At 42.4% G+C, this 17,754-nt stretch overlaps 1 protein-coding gene across 4 annotated transcripts in view; it reads right to left on the bottom strand.

The window, feature by feature from the left end:
• The window catches only part of GRID2IP (Grid2 interacting protein), a 270,139-nt gene that overhangs the window by 40,377 nt on the left and 212,008 nt on the right, over positions 1–17,754 (bottom strand). For all 4 annotated transcript variants that reach the window (XM_077449341.1, XM_077449340.1, XM_077449343.1 and 1 more), the window contains 3 exons: positions 11,697–11,774; positions 8,956–9,152; positions 6,842–6,997 (listed from right to left, as the gene is read on the bottom strand). In XM_077449341.1, the coding sequence (XP_077305467.1) occupies positions 6,842–6,997; positions 8,956–9,152; positions 11,697–11,774 (431 nt within the window). The remainder of the gene's footprint in view (positions 1–6,841; positions 6,998–8,955; positions 9,153–11,696; positions 11,775–17,754) is intronic.

A 17,754-nucleotide genomic window follows, 5' to 3' on the forward strand; every position in this document is an offset into this window, starting at 1 on the left:
AACTGATCTGGGGGTGTCAGTAACATTTCACTGACACTCCCAGCAGTTCGCATAGGGCAGTGTGAACTGCCGCCGGGAGGCATGCGATGCGGGAACCCGCCGCGGATTCGCGGCGTTTCCGCATCGCTCCAGTGTGAACCCAGCCTAATAAGCGATCATTTTTCTGATCGCCGTATTAGTGTCCCAGGTGACGCTAGTTAGGCAGGTAGGTATTTAGGTTCGCCGCAGCTTTTTATAGCGCCAGGGACCCCCATATACTACCGCATAAAGCCCCCTGATTGCCCCCTAGTTAACCCTTTCACCAGTGATCACCATATAACTGTTACAGGTGACGCTGGTTGGTTAGTTATTTTTTTATAGTTTCAGGGCACCCGCCATTTATTACCTAATAAAGGTTTAACCCCCTGATCACCCGGCGGGTGTCATTTGTGACTAATAACTGTTAGGGCAGTTAGGGTTAGCCCCCTTTAGTTCTAAGGTACCCCCCTAACCCCCCCAATAAAGGTTTAACCCCGTGATCACCCCCCGTCGCCAGTGTCACTAAGGCTGGGTTCAGATTGCAGCGGTTTGAGAACGGATGTGATTCGCACTGCAGTGCAAATCACATCCGATCTCTGTGCGATTCGAGTTCAGCCATTCGCCGCACCCGCCACACCCGCCGCACCCGCCGCAAATTCGCACGGGACCCTTTTTTTGGCCCGCAGCAGAATCGGATCGCATGGGTGTTCACACCATGCGATCCGAGTTTGCAGATCGCACTGCGATATGCGAACTGATCTGGGGGTGTCAGTAACATTTCACTGACACTCCCAGCAGTTCGCATAGGGCAGTGTGAACTGCCGCCGGGAGGCATGCGATGCGGGAACCCGCCGCGCATTCGTGGCGTTCCCGCATCGCTCCAGTGTGAACCCAGCCTAATAAGCGATCGTTTTTCTGATCGCTGTATTAGTGTCACAGGTGACGCTAGTTAGGCAAGTAGGTATTTAGGTTCGCCGCAGCTTTTTATAGCGCCAGGGACCCCCATATACTACCGCATAAAGCCCCCTGATTGCCCCCTAGTTAACCCTTTCACCAGTGATCACCATATAACTGTTACAGGTGACGCTGGTTGGTTAGTTATTTTTTTATAGTTTCAGGGCACCCGCCATTTATTACCTAGTCTCACTAGTGTACCCCTAAATTTAGGGGTGTCTACTTTCCAAAATGGGGTCATTTGGGGGGGGTTTGTGCCATCTTGGCATTTTATGGCCTTCAAAACTGTAACGCCCTTAGAAAGCCTGAAGGCGGTGCTTGGTTTTCGGGGCCCCGTACGCGGCTAGGCTCCCAAAAAGTCCCACATATGTGGTATCCCCGTACTCAGGAGAAGCAGCAGAATTTATTTTGGGGTGTCATTTCACATATGCCCATGGCATGCGTGAGCAATATATCATTTAGTGACAACTTTGTGAAAAAAAAAAAAATAAAAAAAAAGTTTGTAATTTTCCCGCAACTTGTGGCAAAATATAAAATATTCCATGGACTCAACATGCCTCTCAGCAAATAGCTTGGGGTGTCTACTTTCTAAAATGGGGTCATTTGTGGGGGTTTTGTGCCATCTTGGCATTTTATGGCCTTCAAAACTGTAATAGGTAGTGAGGAGTGAAGTCAAATATTTACGCCCTTAGAAAGCCTGAAGGCGGTGCTTGGTTTTCGGGGCCCCGTACGCGGCTAGGCTCCCAAAAAGTCCCACATATGTGGTATCCCCGTACTCAGGAGAAGCAGCAGAATTTATTTTGGGGTGTCATTTCACATATGCCCATGGCATGTGTGAGCAATATATCATTTAGTGACAACTTTGTGAAAAAAAAAAAAAAAAAAAAAAAGTTTGTAATTTTCCCGCAACTTGTGGCAAAATATAAAATATTCCATGAACTCAACATGCCTCTCAGCAAATAGCTTGGGGTGTCTACTTTCTAAAATGGGGTCATTTGTGGGGGTTTTGTGCCATCTTGGCATTTTATGGCCTTCAAAACTGTAATAGGTAGTGAGAAGTGAACTCAAAAATTTACGCCCTTAGAAAGCCTGAAGGCGGTGCTTGGTTTTCGGGGCCCCGTACGCGGCTAGGCTCCCAAAAAGTCCCACATATGTGGTATCCCCGTACTCAGGAGAAGCAGCAGAATTTATTTTGGGGTGTCATTTCACATACGCCCATAGCATGTGTGAGCAATATATCATTTAGTGACAACTTTGTGTAAAAAAAAAAAAAAAATTTTTTTTTTGTCATTATTCAATCGCTTGAGGCAAAAAAATAAAATATTCAATGGGCTCAACATGCCTCTTATCAATTTCCTTAGGGGGTCTACTTTCCAAAATGGGGTCATTTGGGGGGGTTTTGTACTGCCCTGCCATTTTAGCACCTCAAGAAATGAGATAGGCAGTCGTAAACTAAAAGCTGCGTAAATTCCAGAAAACGTACCTTAGTTTGTAGATGTGACAACTTTTGCGCAAACCAATAAATATACAATTATTGACTTTTTTTTTACCAAAGACATGTGGCTGAATACATTTTGGCCTAAATGTATGACTAAAATTGAGTTTATTGGATTTTTCTAATAACAAAAAGTAGAAAATATCATTTTTTTTCAAAATTTGCGGTCTTTTTACGTTTATATCGCAAAAAATAAAAATCGCAGAGGCAATCAAATACCATCAAAAGAAAGCTCTATTTGTGGGAAGAAAAGGACGCAAATTTTGTTTGGGTACAATATTGCATGACCGCGCAATTACCAGTTAAAGCAGCGCAGTGCCAAAGTGTAAAAAGACCTCTGGTCATTTACCAGCAAAATGGTCCGGTCTGAAAGTGGTTAATCATTAATTTCCGCAGCCCTAATATATATATATATATATATATATATATATATATATAATTTGTGTAATTATATATATATATATATATATATATATATATATATATATATATATATAAACACACAGTATCTCACATTATATCTTTTCATGTTTCATGTGACAACACTGAAGAAATTACACTTTTCTACAATGTACAGCTTGTATAACAGTGTAAATTTGCTGTTCCCTCAAAGTAATTCAACACAAAGCCATTAATGTCTAAACAGCTGGTAACAAAATTAAGTACACCCCAATTGAAAATGTTCAAATTGGGCCCAATTAGCCGTTTTTCCCTCCCCAGTGTCATGTGACTCGTTAGTGTTACAAGGTCTCAGGTGTGAATGGGGAGCAGGTGTGCTAAATTTGGTGTTGTCGCTCTCATTCTCTCATACTTGTCATTGGAAGTTCAACATGGCACCTCATGGCAAAGAAAAATAATTGTTGCTCTAAATAAAAATGGCCTAGGCTATAAGAAGATTGGCAAGACCCTGAAACTGAGCTGTAGCACGGTGGCCAAGACCATAAAGTGGTTTAACAGGACAGGTTCCACTCAGAACAGGCCTCGCAATGGTCGACCAAAGAAGTTGAGTGCACGTGCTCAGCGTCATATCCAGAGGTTGTCTTTGGGAAATAGACATATGATTGCTGCAGAGATTAAAGGGGTGGGAGGTCATCCTGTCAGTGCTCAGACCAAATGCCACACACTGCATGAAATTGGTCTGCATGGCTGTCGTCCCAGAAGGAAGCCTTTTCTAAAGATGATGCACAAGAAAGCCTGCAAACAGTTTGCTGAAGACAAGCAGACTAAGGACATGGATTACTGTATGCATGTCCTGTGGTGTGATGAGACCGAGATCAAACTTATTTGGTGCTACAGTTCATTGAGGGAACCATGAATGCCAACATGTACTGTGACATACTGAAGCACAGCATGATCCCCTACCTTCAGCAACTGGACCGCAGGGCAGTATTCCAACATGTTAACGACCCCAAACCTCCAAGACGACCACTGCCTTGCTAAAGAAGCTGAGTGTAAAAGTGATGGACTGGGCAAGCATGTCTCCAGACCTAAACCCTATTGAGCATCTGTGGGGTATCCTCAAACAGAAGGTGGAGGAGCACAAGGTCTCCAACATCCACCAGCTCCGTGATGTCGTCATGGAGGAGGGGAAGAGGACTCCAGTGGCAACCTGTGAAGCTCTGGTGAACTCCATGCCCAGGAGGGTTAAGGCAGTGCTGGAAAATAATGGTGGCCACTAAACATATTGACACTTTGGGCCCAATTTGGACATTTTCACTTAGGGGTGTACTCACTTTTGTTGCCAGCAGTTTAGACATTAATGGCTGTGTGTTGAGTTATTTTGAGGGGACAGCAAATTTACACTGTTATACAAGCTGTACACTCACTACTTTACTTTAATTGTAATTTCTTCAGTGTTGTCACATGAAAAGATATAATAAAACATTTCTAAAAATGTGAGGGTTGTACTCACTTCTGTGAGATACTGTATATACAGTATATATACACATATATATATATACACACACAGAGTTTAGCTTCAAAACTTACAAACATTATGGTTTGGGGGGGGGGTCTTTTTTTATAGTTTCCTTTGTAAAGCTATTATATGTACATTATTCCTCCTCTAACTTTTCTTGAAGTTAACTTCATAGTAATGGCACATTCAGCATTTGTTTTTGTACTCTGGATAAAATCAATACACTTTTATGGAGCAGAGCAGTGAACAGCAGTTAATGGATTTTTATGAACTCCCACTGCTGGAACAAAAAGAACTTCCAGGCCCATCCAGTAAAAGCAAGCAATTATCTTCTACACAAGCTTAACAGCCTTATTAAAATGGGATTGAAAAAAATAACACAAGTTGGAATTTCTAATGCAATGGAAATAAAATATAAACGTGTTGTAAAAGGCCAAAAGACACTGCGCAAATGGATATTTTCATTGCAGTAACTTGAACAGATAAGTCCCATCCTCATCAACATACTAGTGATATCCTAGAGGGAACAAGAGTTGCCAGCCATCAGTAAATTCACAGACAGTTTCTAAAAATCCATGATTCTTACATCTGTTTGTGCATATTACATACGTGTAATGTACAGTACTGATGATCAGCTCCATCTAGTGGCTAACATGCACACTACTTAGTTCAATGTTATCCCCAGGGCTTTTTTTCAGCGGGAAATTCCGGCAGCTCCAACACTGAATGTATTTACAAAGTCATCCAGCGCCCAGGGCAAAGATTGCAAACTGGCCCCCCCCCCCCCCCCCCATTTATGATGTGCAAGCTTAGAGGGTAATATGCTCAGAAGTCACTCACTTATCAAAATCACTGCTGCTATCACTACTCCTGGCAGCCTTGTAACATAAGGAAGTCCCTACAGTAAACCATTGTGCCCAGGGCATTCGACCATCTCTCCCATCCCTTGTCCCGGCCCTGGCTGGAGGGTCTATTGATGTTGGCTGCTGGGGGATCTGTTGTCGCTGGTGGGGATGTATTTTTTGTTGGGGGTCTATTGTTGCTGTGTAAGTCTATTTTTGTTAGCTGGGGATTCCTATGTTGCTGGAGGGTCAATTGTTTCTGGGAAGAATCTACTGTGGAGGGAGAGGTCTATTGTTGCTGGCTGCTGGAGGGTCTATTGATGATAGCTAATTGGAGATCTGTTGTTGCTGCTGATGGTCTGTTGTTTCTTAGGTGGTATCTTGTTGCATGGGGCCCATTGTTGCTGGGGTGGGGGAGGTCTGTCTTTATGTGGGGGATATATTGTTGCTGTGGTGGGTCTGTTGTTGCTAGGGGGTCTATTGTTGCTGTGGTGGGGTATATAAAATTCCATGCAAATTACTTAGTAGCACAAAATGATACTTGGTTCTGTTTTCTCTAAAAGGGAGGTGGGTAGGGGCAGGGCCGGATTGAGAGTATCATGGGCCCGGTGCTGAGATTTTTGATGGGCCTTTTTATGGAAATAAATAGAATGAAACATTTTTTTTTTTTGTTAAAGTAAATGAAATATTTTAAACAAATCACTCATTCACACTGTATGCGCAAGAGAACCCATGTGAATGAGCCCTTAACTTTTTTAAATTATTTATTACATTTTTGAATTATTTTCTTCATTTATTATTATTTGTTGGAGTTTTTTTATTTTTAAATTTTTTTTTCACAATACTTTTTTGGGAGAATGGAGCAGTGGTAGGTGTCAGTACTGCATACACAGGGGGGGTCCAGACTACGGGGAATCTAATGGACAGTCTGGGGTGATCAGTACGGGGGGGAGCGCAATTACAAGCACTGATCTCCCTCTAGAGGAAGTGAAGTGGCTTTCAGCTGCTTCATGGAGAGCCATAGAGGGAGGCTGTCATGGTGATGGTGCTTGTGATTGCCCGCCGCACCGATCACCCCCGACTTTCAGATTCCCCCTGCTGCAGGAGGTACAAGGAGCGTCTCATGCAGTGCAGTATCCAAATGGTGAGTCCGTCCCTGCTGGGCCTATATTAAGGTAGGGGCCTGGGCTGCAGCTCCAATAGCCCCTACGTTAATCTGGCCCTGGGTAGGGGGTGGAGCCAAGAGACAGTGCTCAGAGGTGGGTAGGGGGCAGAGACCAAGGGAGTTGCAGAAGGGGGGAGTTCCTGCACCTATTCATTGATAAAAAAAGCCCTGGTTATCCCACTAGACCGCCCCACGCGAGAAACCTCCAGAAACCTGAGAGGGGGGTCTCAAGTTTTTGACTGCCTAGGGGAGTTTAATCTGGCACTGTGTCCACCCATCAACATAAATGGTATTGTACTATTTCCGAACCATTGCCCACCCTTCAACATAAATGGCACAGGTTGTACAATTTTCAAAGGTGAAGTTGTACTTTAATATAAATATTCCCTGTTCAATCTGCATACTATGGCATGCTGCGTAGGTTATATGAGATTTCTGAGTCCACAAACCTCCAGGATCTTGGCGAGTTTCTTGCTGTTTCTGAGGTCAACTGAGGCCTTTAGGACACAGTCACAGCTGGCCCGAATTTCCTCAGTCTTCTCCTGCAGGGTGCTCTTAAATAGCAGACTTCGTAGGCGCATCTTATATTCCGGGACCAACATCATCTGCAGGACGTAGAAAGAGAGCACAACATACATTACATAGTGCCCTCAGAATCATACTGCACTCAGCTGTAACAACAGCGACTTATAATAGCAGGACACATCTTCTCCTTCCATAAAACTGGATTATTTTTTATAAAGACACATCATACACAGAAAAGAGGGTCATCCAATGCAGTTTTCTCATACAGTAGATATTTAGAGTAGAAAATGAAGTAACTGTTTGTAGTTTCAGAATGTAGCTATAGTCTAATGCTCCGTACACACAATCGGATTTTCCGACAACACATGTTGGATGTGAGCTTGTTGGCAGGAAGTCTGACCGTGTGTATGCTCCATAGAACTTATGTTGTCGAACTTTCCGCCAACAAATGTTGGCTAGCAGGTTCTCAAATTTTCCACCAACAAATTTTTGTTGTTGGACTTTCTGATCGTGTGTACACAATTCCGTCGGACAAATGTCCACACATTCTCGGAATCAAGTACAAGCCGGAGATATAACTAGCGTTCGTAATGGAGATATCACATACGTCTTGTACCGCACTACGTTCGTAATTTTTGGCCAACATTTGTGTGACCGTGTGTATGCAAGAAAAATTGGATTCAACATCCTTTGAACAAAAATCCATGGTTTTGTTGTTGGAAAATCTGATCGTGTGCATGGGGCATTATTCCTGCTTTAAACATTAATTGTCATTTACTGAGCATTGTCAACAGAACAGATAGTTAAAAGAACATTCACAAGTTTATAGTTGTCACTGAAGGAATACAATAGAAGGTAAGGAGAAATCATTCAATGTGCAGGAGTTGCGCAGTGGACCACTTTACATACTTGGTGTTGGTTAATGTCACACGACCTATTCTGCATTGAGGCCAAGAATGTAGAGTAGCGTGTTTTACAGAGCAAAGAGCAACCTTGGCTCCTACACGTTTGGTAATCTGGATGCATTTTTTCCATTGAAATGCCTTTCAACTGGTTACCGACCTTGGAAACGGAGGAGCCAAGATCACTTGGTGCACAGTGGTCCATAACATTCTATTTTTTTGGCTTTGGTCACGTTCAAGTAATTCACTCTACATTAAGACTGAAAACCAAAGGGAAATATAACCTTGGAATTGTCTGTTGGTTCTCCCTCAATCTAGACCAGTGAAGGGCGAACCTTGGCACCCCAGATGTTTTGGAACTACATTTCCCGTGACGCTCATCCACACTGCAGAATGCATGAGTATCATGGGAAATGCAGTTCCAAAACATCTGAGGTGCAAAGGTTTGCCATCACTGATCTGACGTTCTTTTACTTGATGCCATGAGAGTGCAATACATATTTTTTGTCTTTATTTGAACACTTGGGCTTGATGAGAATGTGAAGGTAAAACTGTTATTGGGAGGTGAAATTAAACTGGAAATGTGTCTTTTTAAATAACAATAGAACCACAGATTCTAATAGAATAGAATCCACAAAGGAATGTTTCGCAAAAAGAAATGGAAGATCATGGACTGGCCTAGTCAAAGCCTTGATTTGAATCCCATTGACATTTTGTGCAGGGATTTAAAAGTGGCACTTCATGCATGGAAACCCATGAACATTTTGTAACTGAAAGAATTTTGGCATTGCCAAAATTTGACAAAATCAATATGCACTGGTGCGCAGTTATGCAAAATGCTTAGTAAGTAAGCCATTTCCGCCAAGGGAGGGCAATAGCAGCTTTTGAGGACAAAGGTGTGCTTACTTCCACAGTACACCATTGCATTGGCAAATTATCATCGTGTTTTAATTCATGTAATTTAATGTATATCAGTTTTACAGTATTTGTATATACCATTTGAATGATCTAATGTTTACCTGTTCAAATACGTTGAAAAAGTCAACAGTTTCCATGGGGTGTACTTACTTCTTCATCTGACTGTACTTTGGTACATATCTACACTGCTTTATTAAATATCTGTCTTCCTTCCATACCTGTAAAGCAAACTGATCAGGCTCATTGAGCTTGGTGGGACTTCCAGTATAGGCTTGAAACATTTTCTTCTCCTCCTCATCTGGTGCGTAGAGCAGTAGCTGTTTGATGTGTGAGGGCTCCAGACGCTCATTCTCCATTGTCATCAGGATGTGGCGCAATTCCTGGTGCGTGAGCTTCAAGTGCGCTATAAGGATAGCTGAAAGAGAACACAGCATCCCATGTCTATAGATATGGATTCTCTAGATTGCTCTTGGATTGAAATTTGTAGTACCTACAGAGAATCAGGCTAGTTTGCTGCAAGTTAGAAAGCAGCAATTAGCTTCATCGGCAAATCCAATTCACGCAGACAGAATGGTCCACAAAAACACTTACCAACTCATTCCCAGTGTGCACATTGAGCAGTGGGTGCCCCAAACAGAAAGCCTGTACATATCCTGATGGAATGCAGTAAGGATCCCCGTTTCAGCTTACTGGGCTTATGGGACAAGATTCCTTTCTGCCCATGACTTCACTGACCTAATAGTAACAGTATATAGCAGAGTATTTCCTTATTAGGACAGGGATGTCCCACCTATGTTAGAGATTCTCATCCTGGTAGCCTTAATAGCAGGAATCTCTTGAAACAAAGTCTTTCTGTTGGAGTGACAGTGCCACTCTAGTCCACATTGAACTGGTAAGTGGACCTTTTCCCCACTTGTTCTACATGGTCACCATTACACCATGAATAACTTACCATGTAAAGTGCTCCCCTCCAGTGCTGCAATGTCCATGTTCTCCCACATTGCTGGTGCTTCCATTTCTTCTCCAATCTTGAATCTTTAACTGCTTTGATTGGCTGGGCTTGAATAACATAACTCCCACACATCCATATTCATCCTGGCACCTAGCATTTGCACCCTGCATCTGTAAGTTGCTAAACTTGGGCACTGAAGCTGGCCATACACACTTTAAATTTAAAATGTATCGATTGTTCCATCCATGCTAAACCGTGTGGATAAAGGAGTGTCAACTTGAACAATTTGCACCTGATGGAAGCACTGCTTGGCAAATGTTTACACAGGCTCCTGGGACGAGGTCAATTTAAACAATTGTTTTTTGTCAAAGAGTGGGGTGCAGACAGAGCCACCCACAGCTCAAATGTTGGCCGATATAGCAGGCATTAGCCACAATTCAAGCAGTGTATGGGCAGCTTGAGCTGCACAAGCGTGGCTGTTAGCTTACAAATGGTACAAAAAATGCTAGCAGGCAGGGAGAGAGTTTTTTTTAGCAGCAAAGAGATACAAGATAAGATAAAAAATTGCATAGCATTGCAAACCCTTTGGGATATCAAACCCCTACCATATTTCTGAGGAGACATGACCCCTGAATGCCACAACTCCACTAGAGACCAATTCTGCTCTATAGCTCCCTTGTCTCCTTCTCCCTTGCATGTCTCCAAGACTTTTCCAGAGAGCCTCTCCCATCCTCCGATACTCTCTACCCCAATCTGTCTGGCTATCTCCTACTCTGTCCACTATTAGGCGATCCCTGAAAACTCACTGTGACAGACCCAACCAGGACAGGGGCTTTTGGAGAGGACTGCAGGGTAGCCTCTTGCATACTGGCTATGGGCCCTGGCTTTTGAGGGGGCTCTATTTTTGGGAGGTGTGTGCCTGGGGGACCCTTGGAGTGGTCTTGCTTCGGATTCGGGATTGTCTCCCCAAACCACACAGACACTGGGAGTCTAGGCCCGGGATACATATTTGGGTCCTTTGTGCCCAAACTAGCAATGACTGCTTTAGACTGAGACTCAGAGTAGATTTTAATCTAATCAGCTCAAAGCAACCTGACACTGACGTCTCCTGCTATAGTCTGTTTATTGAGGTGTTATGTGTTTAGTGTTAAGTATGTCTCTCCAATTGTGTGCCTCCCAGGTGTGAATTCCCATTGTTAATCGAGTCCCCTATTGTTTCTGTCTGTCTGCTCATCTCTTGGAGATTTGATTAATATTGTGTCCACTTTACCTTGTTATCAAACCATTCTGGGATGTTATGTGTTTATCCTTATGATAAAGTCTAATGTACTTTGTGTGTCTAGGGTGGTAGAATGGTGACGGACAGTCTGAGCTGGGGTGGGATCTCTGATTATTCAAAGCATTATCTGGATGGGCACTGAGTCATTTGTTCCTTAGCTATGTTAATTATATTCCTGTTTACAGTTTTTATTGTTAGGGTAATGTGATCAAACTCTTAGCTGACCTTGCATGGTATATATTCTATGTGCATTTACAATAAAGAGTTCCAGTTTGCATCTAAGCCTGTGTCATTTAGTCTTGGGTGCTCAGCTATAATACCTGTTTCCTGGGTCCAAACTGGAAGAAGTTATATCTTGATGGAGGCACCCAAGCTGGGTGCTGGACAGTTCCGTCACACCCATCTCTTCAGAAAAGCCTATCCTGCCTTCACCTCTCACCCAAATCTTTTATTATACCCATCAGCTCAAGCCCCACAGTTATTACCATTTGTTTCACTTGCCCATCCCTATCAGATTGTTAGTTCTCAGGATCAGGGCCCTTCTAACCCTATTCTATTGAAATGTATTGTTACTATACAGTCTCACTTTATATTGTAAAGCACCGTACAAACGTTAGTGCTATATAAATCGTGAATAGGAATTATAATGCTATTAAAGGGACAGTATGGGGATGATATAATTTGGTACTAAAAGTTTAAACTCAAAGCAGTGAATGGACACCTCGTACCTGTGTTATAGGCTTTCTTGTGTGACAATATTTGGACGGAACCTTTGTTTTTCAGGGATTCTGGCAATACTGGAAGAACTGAAAAAGAGAGAAAGAGAAATTATGTTAAAAAGTAAAGACAAATTTCCAGAACTTGCAACATACACACTGGAAGGAAACGCTGAACACACATTACAAATACATTTTAAATCTTGTGTTTCTTCTGATGATAGAAAACTATAAGTATTAGCTGAAATTGTCCTTTCCTTTCAGCTAATAAAAGATAAAAAGACATACCAAAATAAATTGGAAGTTTGCATATTTAGCTTGAGATGGTCTGATTACAGTTACAATGGAACTGTAGTTGCAAACAAAAATCCCTTCCTGCTTACATTTGTAAAATATATTGCAGTATTTAGAGACAGTTTATATAACTTAAAAGCACGGCATCAATCAATACTTTTATTTATCAAACTCTTCCTTAACCTGTTGCCACCTGCATAACACATACAGTATGTGAAATTGCAAAAGGGTGGGCGTTAATGCCCACATGGGCACATATGTGTCACACGGTGAGCAACATTTCTATGCTGAGAGTGCACTCACTGCACAGAGACCAAGCTGTCAAACATAGCTCTCAGACCCCACTATCAGGACCGGCTCCTGATCATGTGACCACTGTGACAGCCAATCACAGTGGTCACATAATCACCAATCCCTCCTGACCCCTGTGAGTGCAGACCCTATGAAAGGGACACCAGGGCTAAGCAGGAGGAAGTTAATGTTAAAAATGGGATCTATAACTTTTAGGTTTCTCATTACATCCCCCTCAGGGGACTATGCCCGTCAGGATGAATACAAAGGGGGAATCTTCCCAGTGAGAAGCAAAATAAACTTAAAGTGTTCCTAAACCCACAACAGTAAAATTAGTGTATGTATGTATGTATGTATATATATATATATATATATATATATATATATATATATATGTATATATATGTAGTAAAACATGCTTGTTATACCCGCTGTGAAACCTCTGCATTGTGTAAAAGACTGTTTGATCCTGTCTTTTCTGATCCTCTCCTTCTTCCACCGACACCAGAACAGGTTGGTAAAGGCAGAGCCTGAGGAGTCAGGCTGCACATGCTCAGTTTGGTGTGTATAGCTAGAGAGTTTTTTTTGTTTTCTTGAGAGGGTGCATGTGATCAACACAGGGCCAATCAGCACTGTCCAGACAGAGGGTCAGGGGTCCTGCATCCTGATAGGATGGCTTAGTGCAGTATAACAACTCCTACCACAAGCTATAACCATGAACTTAGGGAAGTGAAAGACTGCTATATATTGCTGATGAGAAAAGGTATTTAGCAGTTTATATTTACTAAAACTATTGCATGTCCATGTTCTGTGTACTGTAGGAGACTAGATATAGTGAATGCAGGGTCCTGGGTTTAGTAACACATTAACCACTTGCCGACTAGCCGCCGCATAATGGCACGGCTGGGCGAAACAAAGTTATGTAACGTCACTTCACCCTGTGGCCACTAGAGGCGGGCACGCCCCCTGCTCACCCACGGAGCCGGGCTCCCGGGTCGCTCGGGGCACACCGAGAACCGGAATCTGTGGGTGTAAACACACAGTTTCCGGTTCTCTGAGGGGAGAAGTGACAGATTGTCTGTTCATACAGAGCATGAACAGTGATCTGTCATCTCCCCTACACAGTCCCCTCCCTCCTTCAGTTAGAATCACTCCCTGGGGAACACAATTAACCCCTTGATCGTTCTCTGGTGTTAACCCCTTCCCTGCCAGTGACATTTTTTACAGTAATCAATGCATTTTTATAGCACTGATCACTGTATAAATGCCAATGGTCCCAAAAATGTGTCAGAATTGTCCGACCTGTCCGCCATAATGTTGCATTACTAGTAAAAAAAAATGAATAATAAAAATGCCATAAATCTATCCCCTATTTTGTAGAAGCTATAACTTTTGCGAAAACCAATCAATATATACACTTATAGAGATTTTTTATATATTTTTTGGGGATATCTATATATTCTAGCAAAAAGTAAAAAATGTTGCGCTTTTTCAAAATTGACACTTTTTTTTGTTTATAGCGCAAAAAATAAAAACCACAGACGTGATCAAATACCACCAAAAGAAAGCTCTATTTGTGGGAAAAAAGGACATAAATTTTTTTTGGGTGTAACGTCGCAAGACCATGCAACTGTCAGTTAAAGCGACGCAGTGCCAAATTGCAAAAAGTGCTCTGGTCAGGAAGGGGGTAAAATCTTCCGGGGTTGAAGCGGTTAAAGGAGGACAAAAATAAAAATTATAGCCTATTACGATTGAAAGGGGATATGATTTCAATGTACAAATTCTGTACTCATACCTCCCAATTTTTGAGATGGGAATGAGGGACACACCCCCTGCCACACCCCCTTAAAGGAAATTAAAAAAAAATTGTTAAACCCTTTTTTTTTTACCATTTCTATTCCTTTATATTGGCTTTTGACATTTTCAAATGCAGCAATTTAGAAATTGGATAAAAGGTTTAGTGCTGGGAAACACTTTTTGAGAGGTAACTAGTGTATTTTATATACATCTATATAGATCAGACCAAAATGATGGACAAATGAGGAGGAAAGAGGGACAGAGGGACATTGCTCCAAATCAGGGACAGTCCCTCAAAGTCAGGGACAGTTGGGAGCTATGCGTACTGGTGACCCAAAATAGGGATAACACTTTTCAGCAAAAGGGAATTTAATAAGACACGCGGCTATTCACCAACATTAAAACCGGTTTAACCTTAAGCTGTGTAGAGGGTTCTTTACTGTAAGAGCGGCGAGGATGTGGAATTCCCTTCCACAAGCAGTGGTCTCAGCAGGGAGCATCGATAGTTTCAAAAAACTATTACATAAGCACCTGAACGACCGCAACATACAGGGACATACAATGTAATACTGACATATAATCACACACATAGGTTGGACTTGATGGACTTGTGTCTTTTTTCAACCTCGCCTACTATGTAACTATATAAAATAAAACAGCTTTTGCTGTAATATCCATGTTTAGTCTTGAGCTATCCCCAACAGCTTTTTTTTCTTCTGTCATTTACTTTACTCAGTCTTGTGGGCTGAACCAACCCACTCTCTGAAGGCTCAGGCTGTCATGACTCCACCCACAGCCTGTGATTGGACAATAAAGAAGTAACAGCACCGTGATGAGGCCATCTCTATCACTCAGCTTTGCTTTCTCCTCCTATAAGCACACTCTTTGTCAGCATCTGAACAGATGGCTCCTTGTACTGCTTCTTCCTCTCCCACTCTGAGCTCTGCTGTACAGAATTGCAAGAGGCTGATACCAGGTCTCTCATTAAAAAAAAAAAAAAAAAAATAGTTAATTCAATTATGTATTTATGAATTCAAAGCTGTGTAAATCTGCATCTGTGTTAATATTGTGGACAGTTTAGAAAGTAGCCGCTGACGAAACGCACCGTGCCAGTCAGCAGCTTTTTTTCTGCCACCTTAACACCTGCATGTTTAATCATCTAGTATGATGTCATTAATGTGCTCTGCAGCCCTCCAAATGAAAGCTATTTGAACAGATTCATATTTTGCTCTAGTTTCAGAAATATACCAACCTGTTAAACAAAGCCTTGCCACATAAAGTGTCTTATGCTGCTCAGTGTAGATCGAAGATAATGAGGAGGCTTTGGATAAGCTGGAATAAAATGCCTTCTACAATTTATAATGAGTCTACAGCACAAGGAGCGATCAATATCCAGTTTATTGTCGAATGCCCTTACTGCATGTCCTTTACAGCCAAGGCTGCCATTAGAAATCATGGGGCCCCATACAGCCTGGCTGACTGTGCAGCAATTCAGCACCGTTTCTGCCTGTCTGACAGCAACACAAAAATTAAACTGCCCCCTGACACCACCCTACGTATGCCATGGCCTGGACCCCATCAGTTCAGTAGAGGGGGTTGGGTAGAGAGGTGACTATTTACAAATTTTCAGGAGTATGCTGAATAAGCTTCCATGTTGTGACACCCAACAATTCAATTAAAGTGGTTTTAAACTCTAACCCTCTATGGTGTGTACTTATCTCCATTAGGAGCTCTAAGTGTCATTTCTGTCTGCTGCTTTGTTACTCTTCTATCAGCAAGAGCATCTGTATGAGTCACTTCTGACAAGTTTTCTTGACACCAAGAGAAAAAAGGTGACAGGGAGGGAGCTCCAGCTGAGTGACAGCCTCAGCTCTGTTCCTGTGTGGAGGAGGGTGTGTCCCTTCCCTCCAATCAGCTCTCAGAGGCCTCTTCACTGAGCTCTGCAGAGTGTGACTTCAGCTCTCCACCCCCTGCTTTCTGGAAGCTCAAACAGGCTTTATAAATTCTAGACTTTGAACAGATGTAGAGAAGAGACGATTGCAGATAAACAGGCACAACCTAAGTAGGATTTCTGTATATCACCTAACTGGGTAAGGGGTTTACAACCATTTTAAAGGTCCCTACATTTTCTTCTCTATCAATTCAACGGGACAGGCCACAACTTTAACTTATTTGTCAGGAGCTGTAGTATGGATGATTACTGCTGAGGTGCTATCAAATGAATTCAACTTCTTGTCTGTACCATTGGATAGATATAGAAGAAGAGACCCAGACCTTTAATTGAATTGTCATCTGCTACAGCAGGAATATGCAATTGGCGGACCTACAGCTGTTGCAGAACTACAAGTCCCATGAAGCATAACAAGACTTTGACAGCCACAAGTATGACACCCAGAGCAGAGCATGATGGGACTTGTAGTTTTGCAACAGCTGGAGGCCCGCTAATTGCATATTCCTGTGCTACAGCATGAAGGCTTACTCCACCTGCTCCCAAAAATTAGTAAATAGTCTCCTCTCTTTACCTGGCCTCTTCTACTTAACTCGCTTACTTAACATTCACTATATCTGGGCTCTCACAGTACACAAAACATGGAAATGCTACTATTTTAGTAAATATAAACTGTTGAAAACCTTTTCTCATCAGCAGTATATAGCAGTCTTGAGACTTCTATCAGTGTCTTGTTAAAGCTTGTAGAAGACGTTTTCATTCTACTCGTACTGTGCTATGAGGCTGCAGGAACCCATGACCCTCTGGACAGTGCTGATTGGCCCTGTGCTGATCACATGCACCCCCCCCCCCCTCCCCCCCAAACAAAAAAATAACTCTCTAGCAATATAAACCAAACTGAGCATGTGCAGAATGTCCCCAAGGCTCTGTCCTATCAGGGAGGATCAGTGACGACATGATCAAACAGCATTACACAATGCAGACGTTCCACCGTGAGTATAACAAGCATGCTTTACTGCATATACAGACTGATTTTACTGTTGTTTCTATATTTTTTTTTTTTTTTTGAAAATCTGTTTATTGAGTTTTGAAACATTTAACAACAAAAAACAAAGACAAATAAAACCAAAACTAAAAAGAAAAAAAAAAGAAAAAACAGCACACATTGATCATGACAATAGTGGGCTTTGGTACCTACAGAGACATGAGATGAGGCAAACAATTACTTGTAATATAGCAGTGAGCTCGAGACCTCACAATGGTCTCAGCTTGTGGCATTCATGGGTAAGATGGCGCCATGGGACTAGAACGTCTATCACCAAACAAAGAGTACATTTACAATCGCAAATTCTTATTCATAGAGTGAGGGTGTCAGGTTTAAGAAGGGGGCGATTCAGAGGCCATGGAGGGATCTGCTAGCCATTTGGACCAGACCTTACCATATTTTTGGGGGCAACCCCTATTAGCATAACAGTCTTTGTATAGGGGCAGGCTGTTGACTAGTTGTTTCCACAAAGAGAGAGAAGGAGGAGTGGGCTTATGCCAGCCAAGGGCTATGGCTTTGCGGGCGTAAAAGAGAAGCAGCCCGACCAGAGTACGGCTAGCCACATTGGGAATTAGTTCCTCTATCAGGCCCAGTATGCATATTGCCATGGAGGGTTGGATCGATATGGTGGTGACCTGTGTAATGACCTTTAGTATCTCTTTCCAGTATTCGGCAATAGGTGGGCGGGTCCAGAA

Source organism: Lithobates pipiens, unplaced genomic scaffold, assembly GCF_037356315.1.
Source record: "Lithobates pipiens isolate NorthernLeopardFrog02 unplaced genomic scaffold, aLitPip1_a1.2 Scaffold_22, whole genome shotgun sequence".
NCBI classification, from domain to species: domain Eukaryota; kingdom Metazoa; phylum Chordata; class Amphibia; order Anura; family Ranidae; genus Lithobates; species Lithobates pipiens.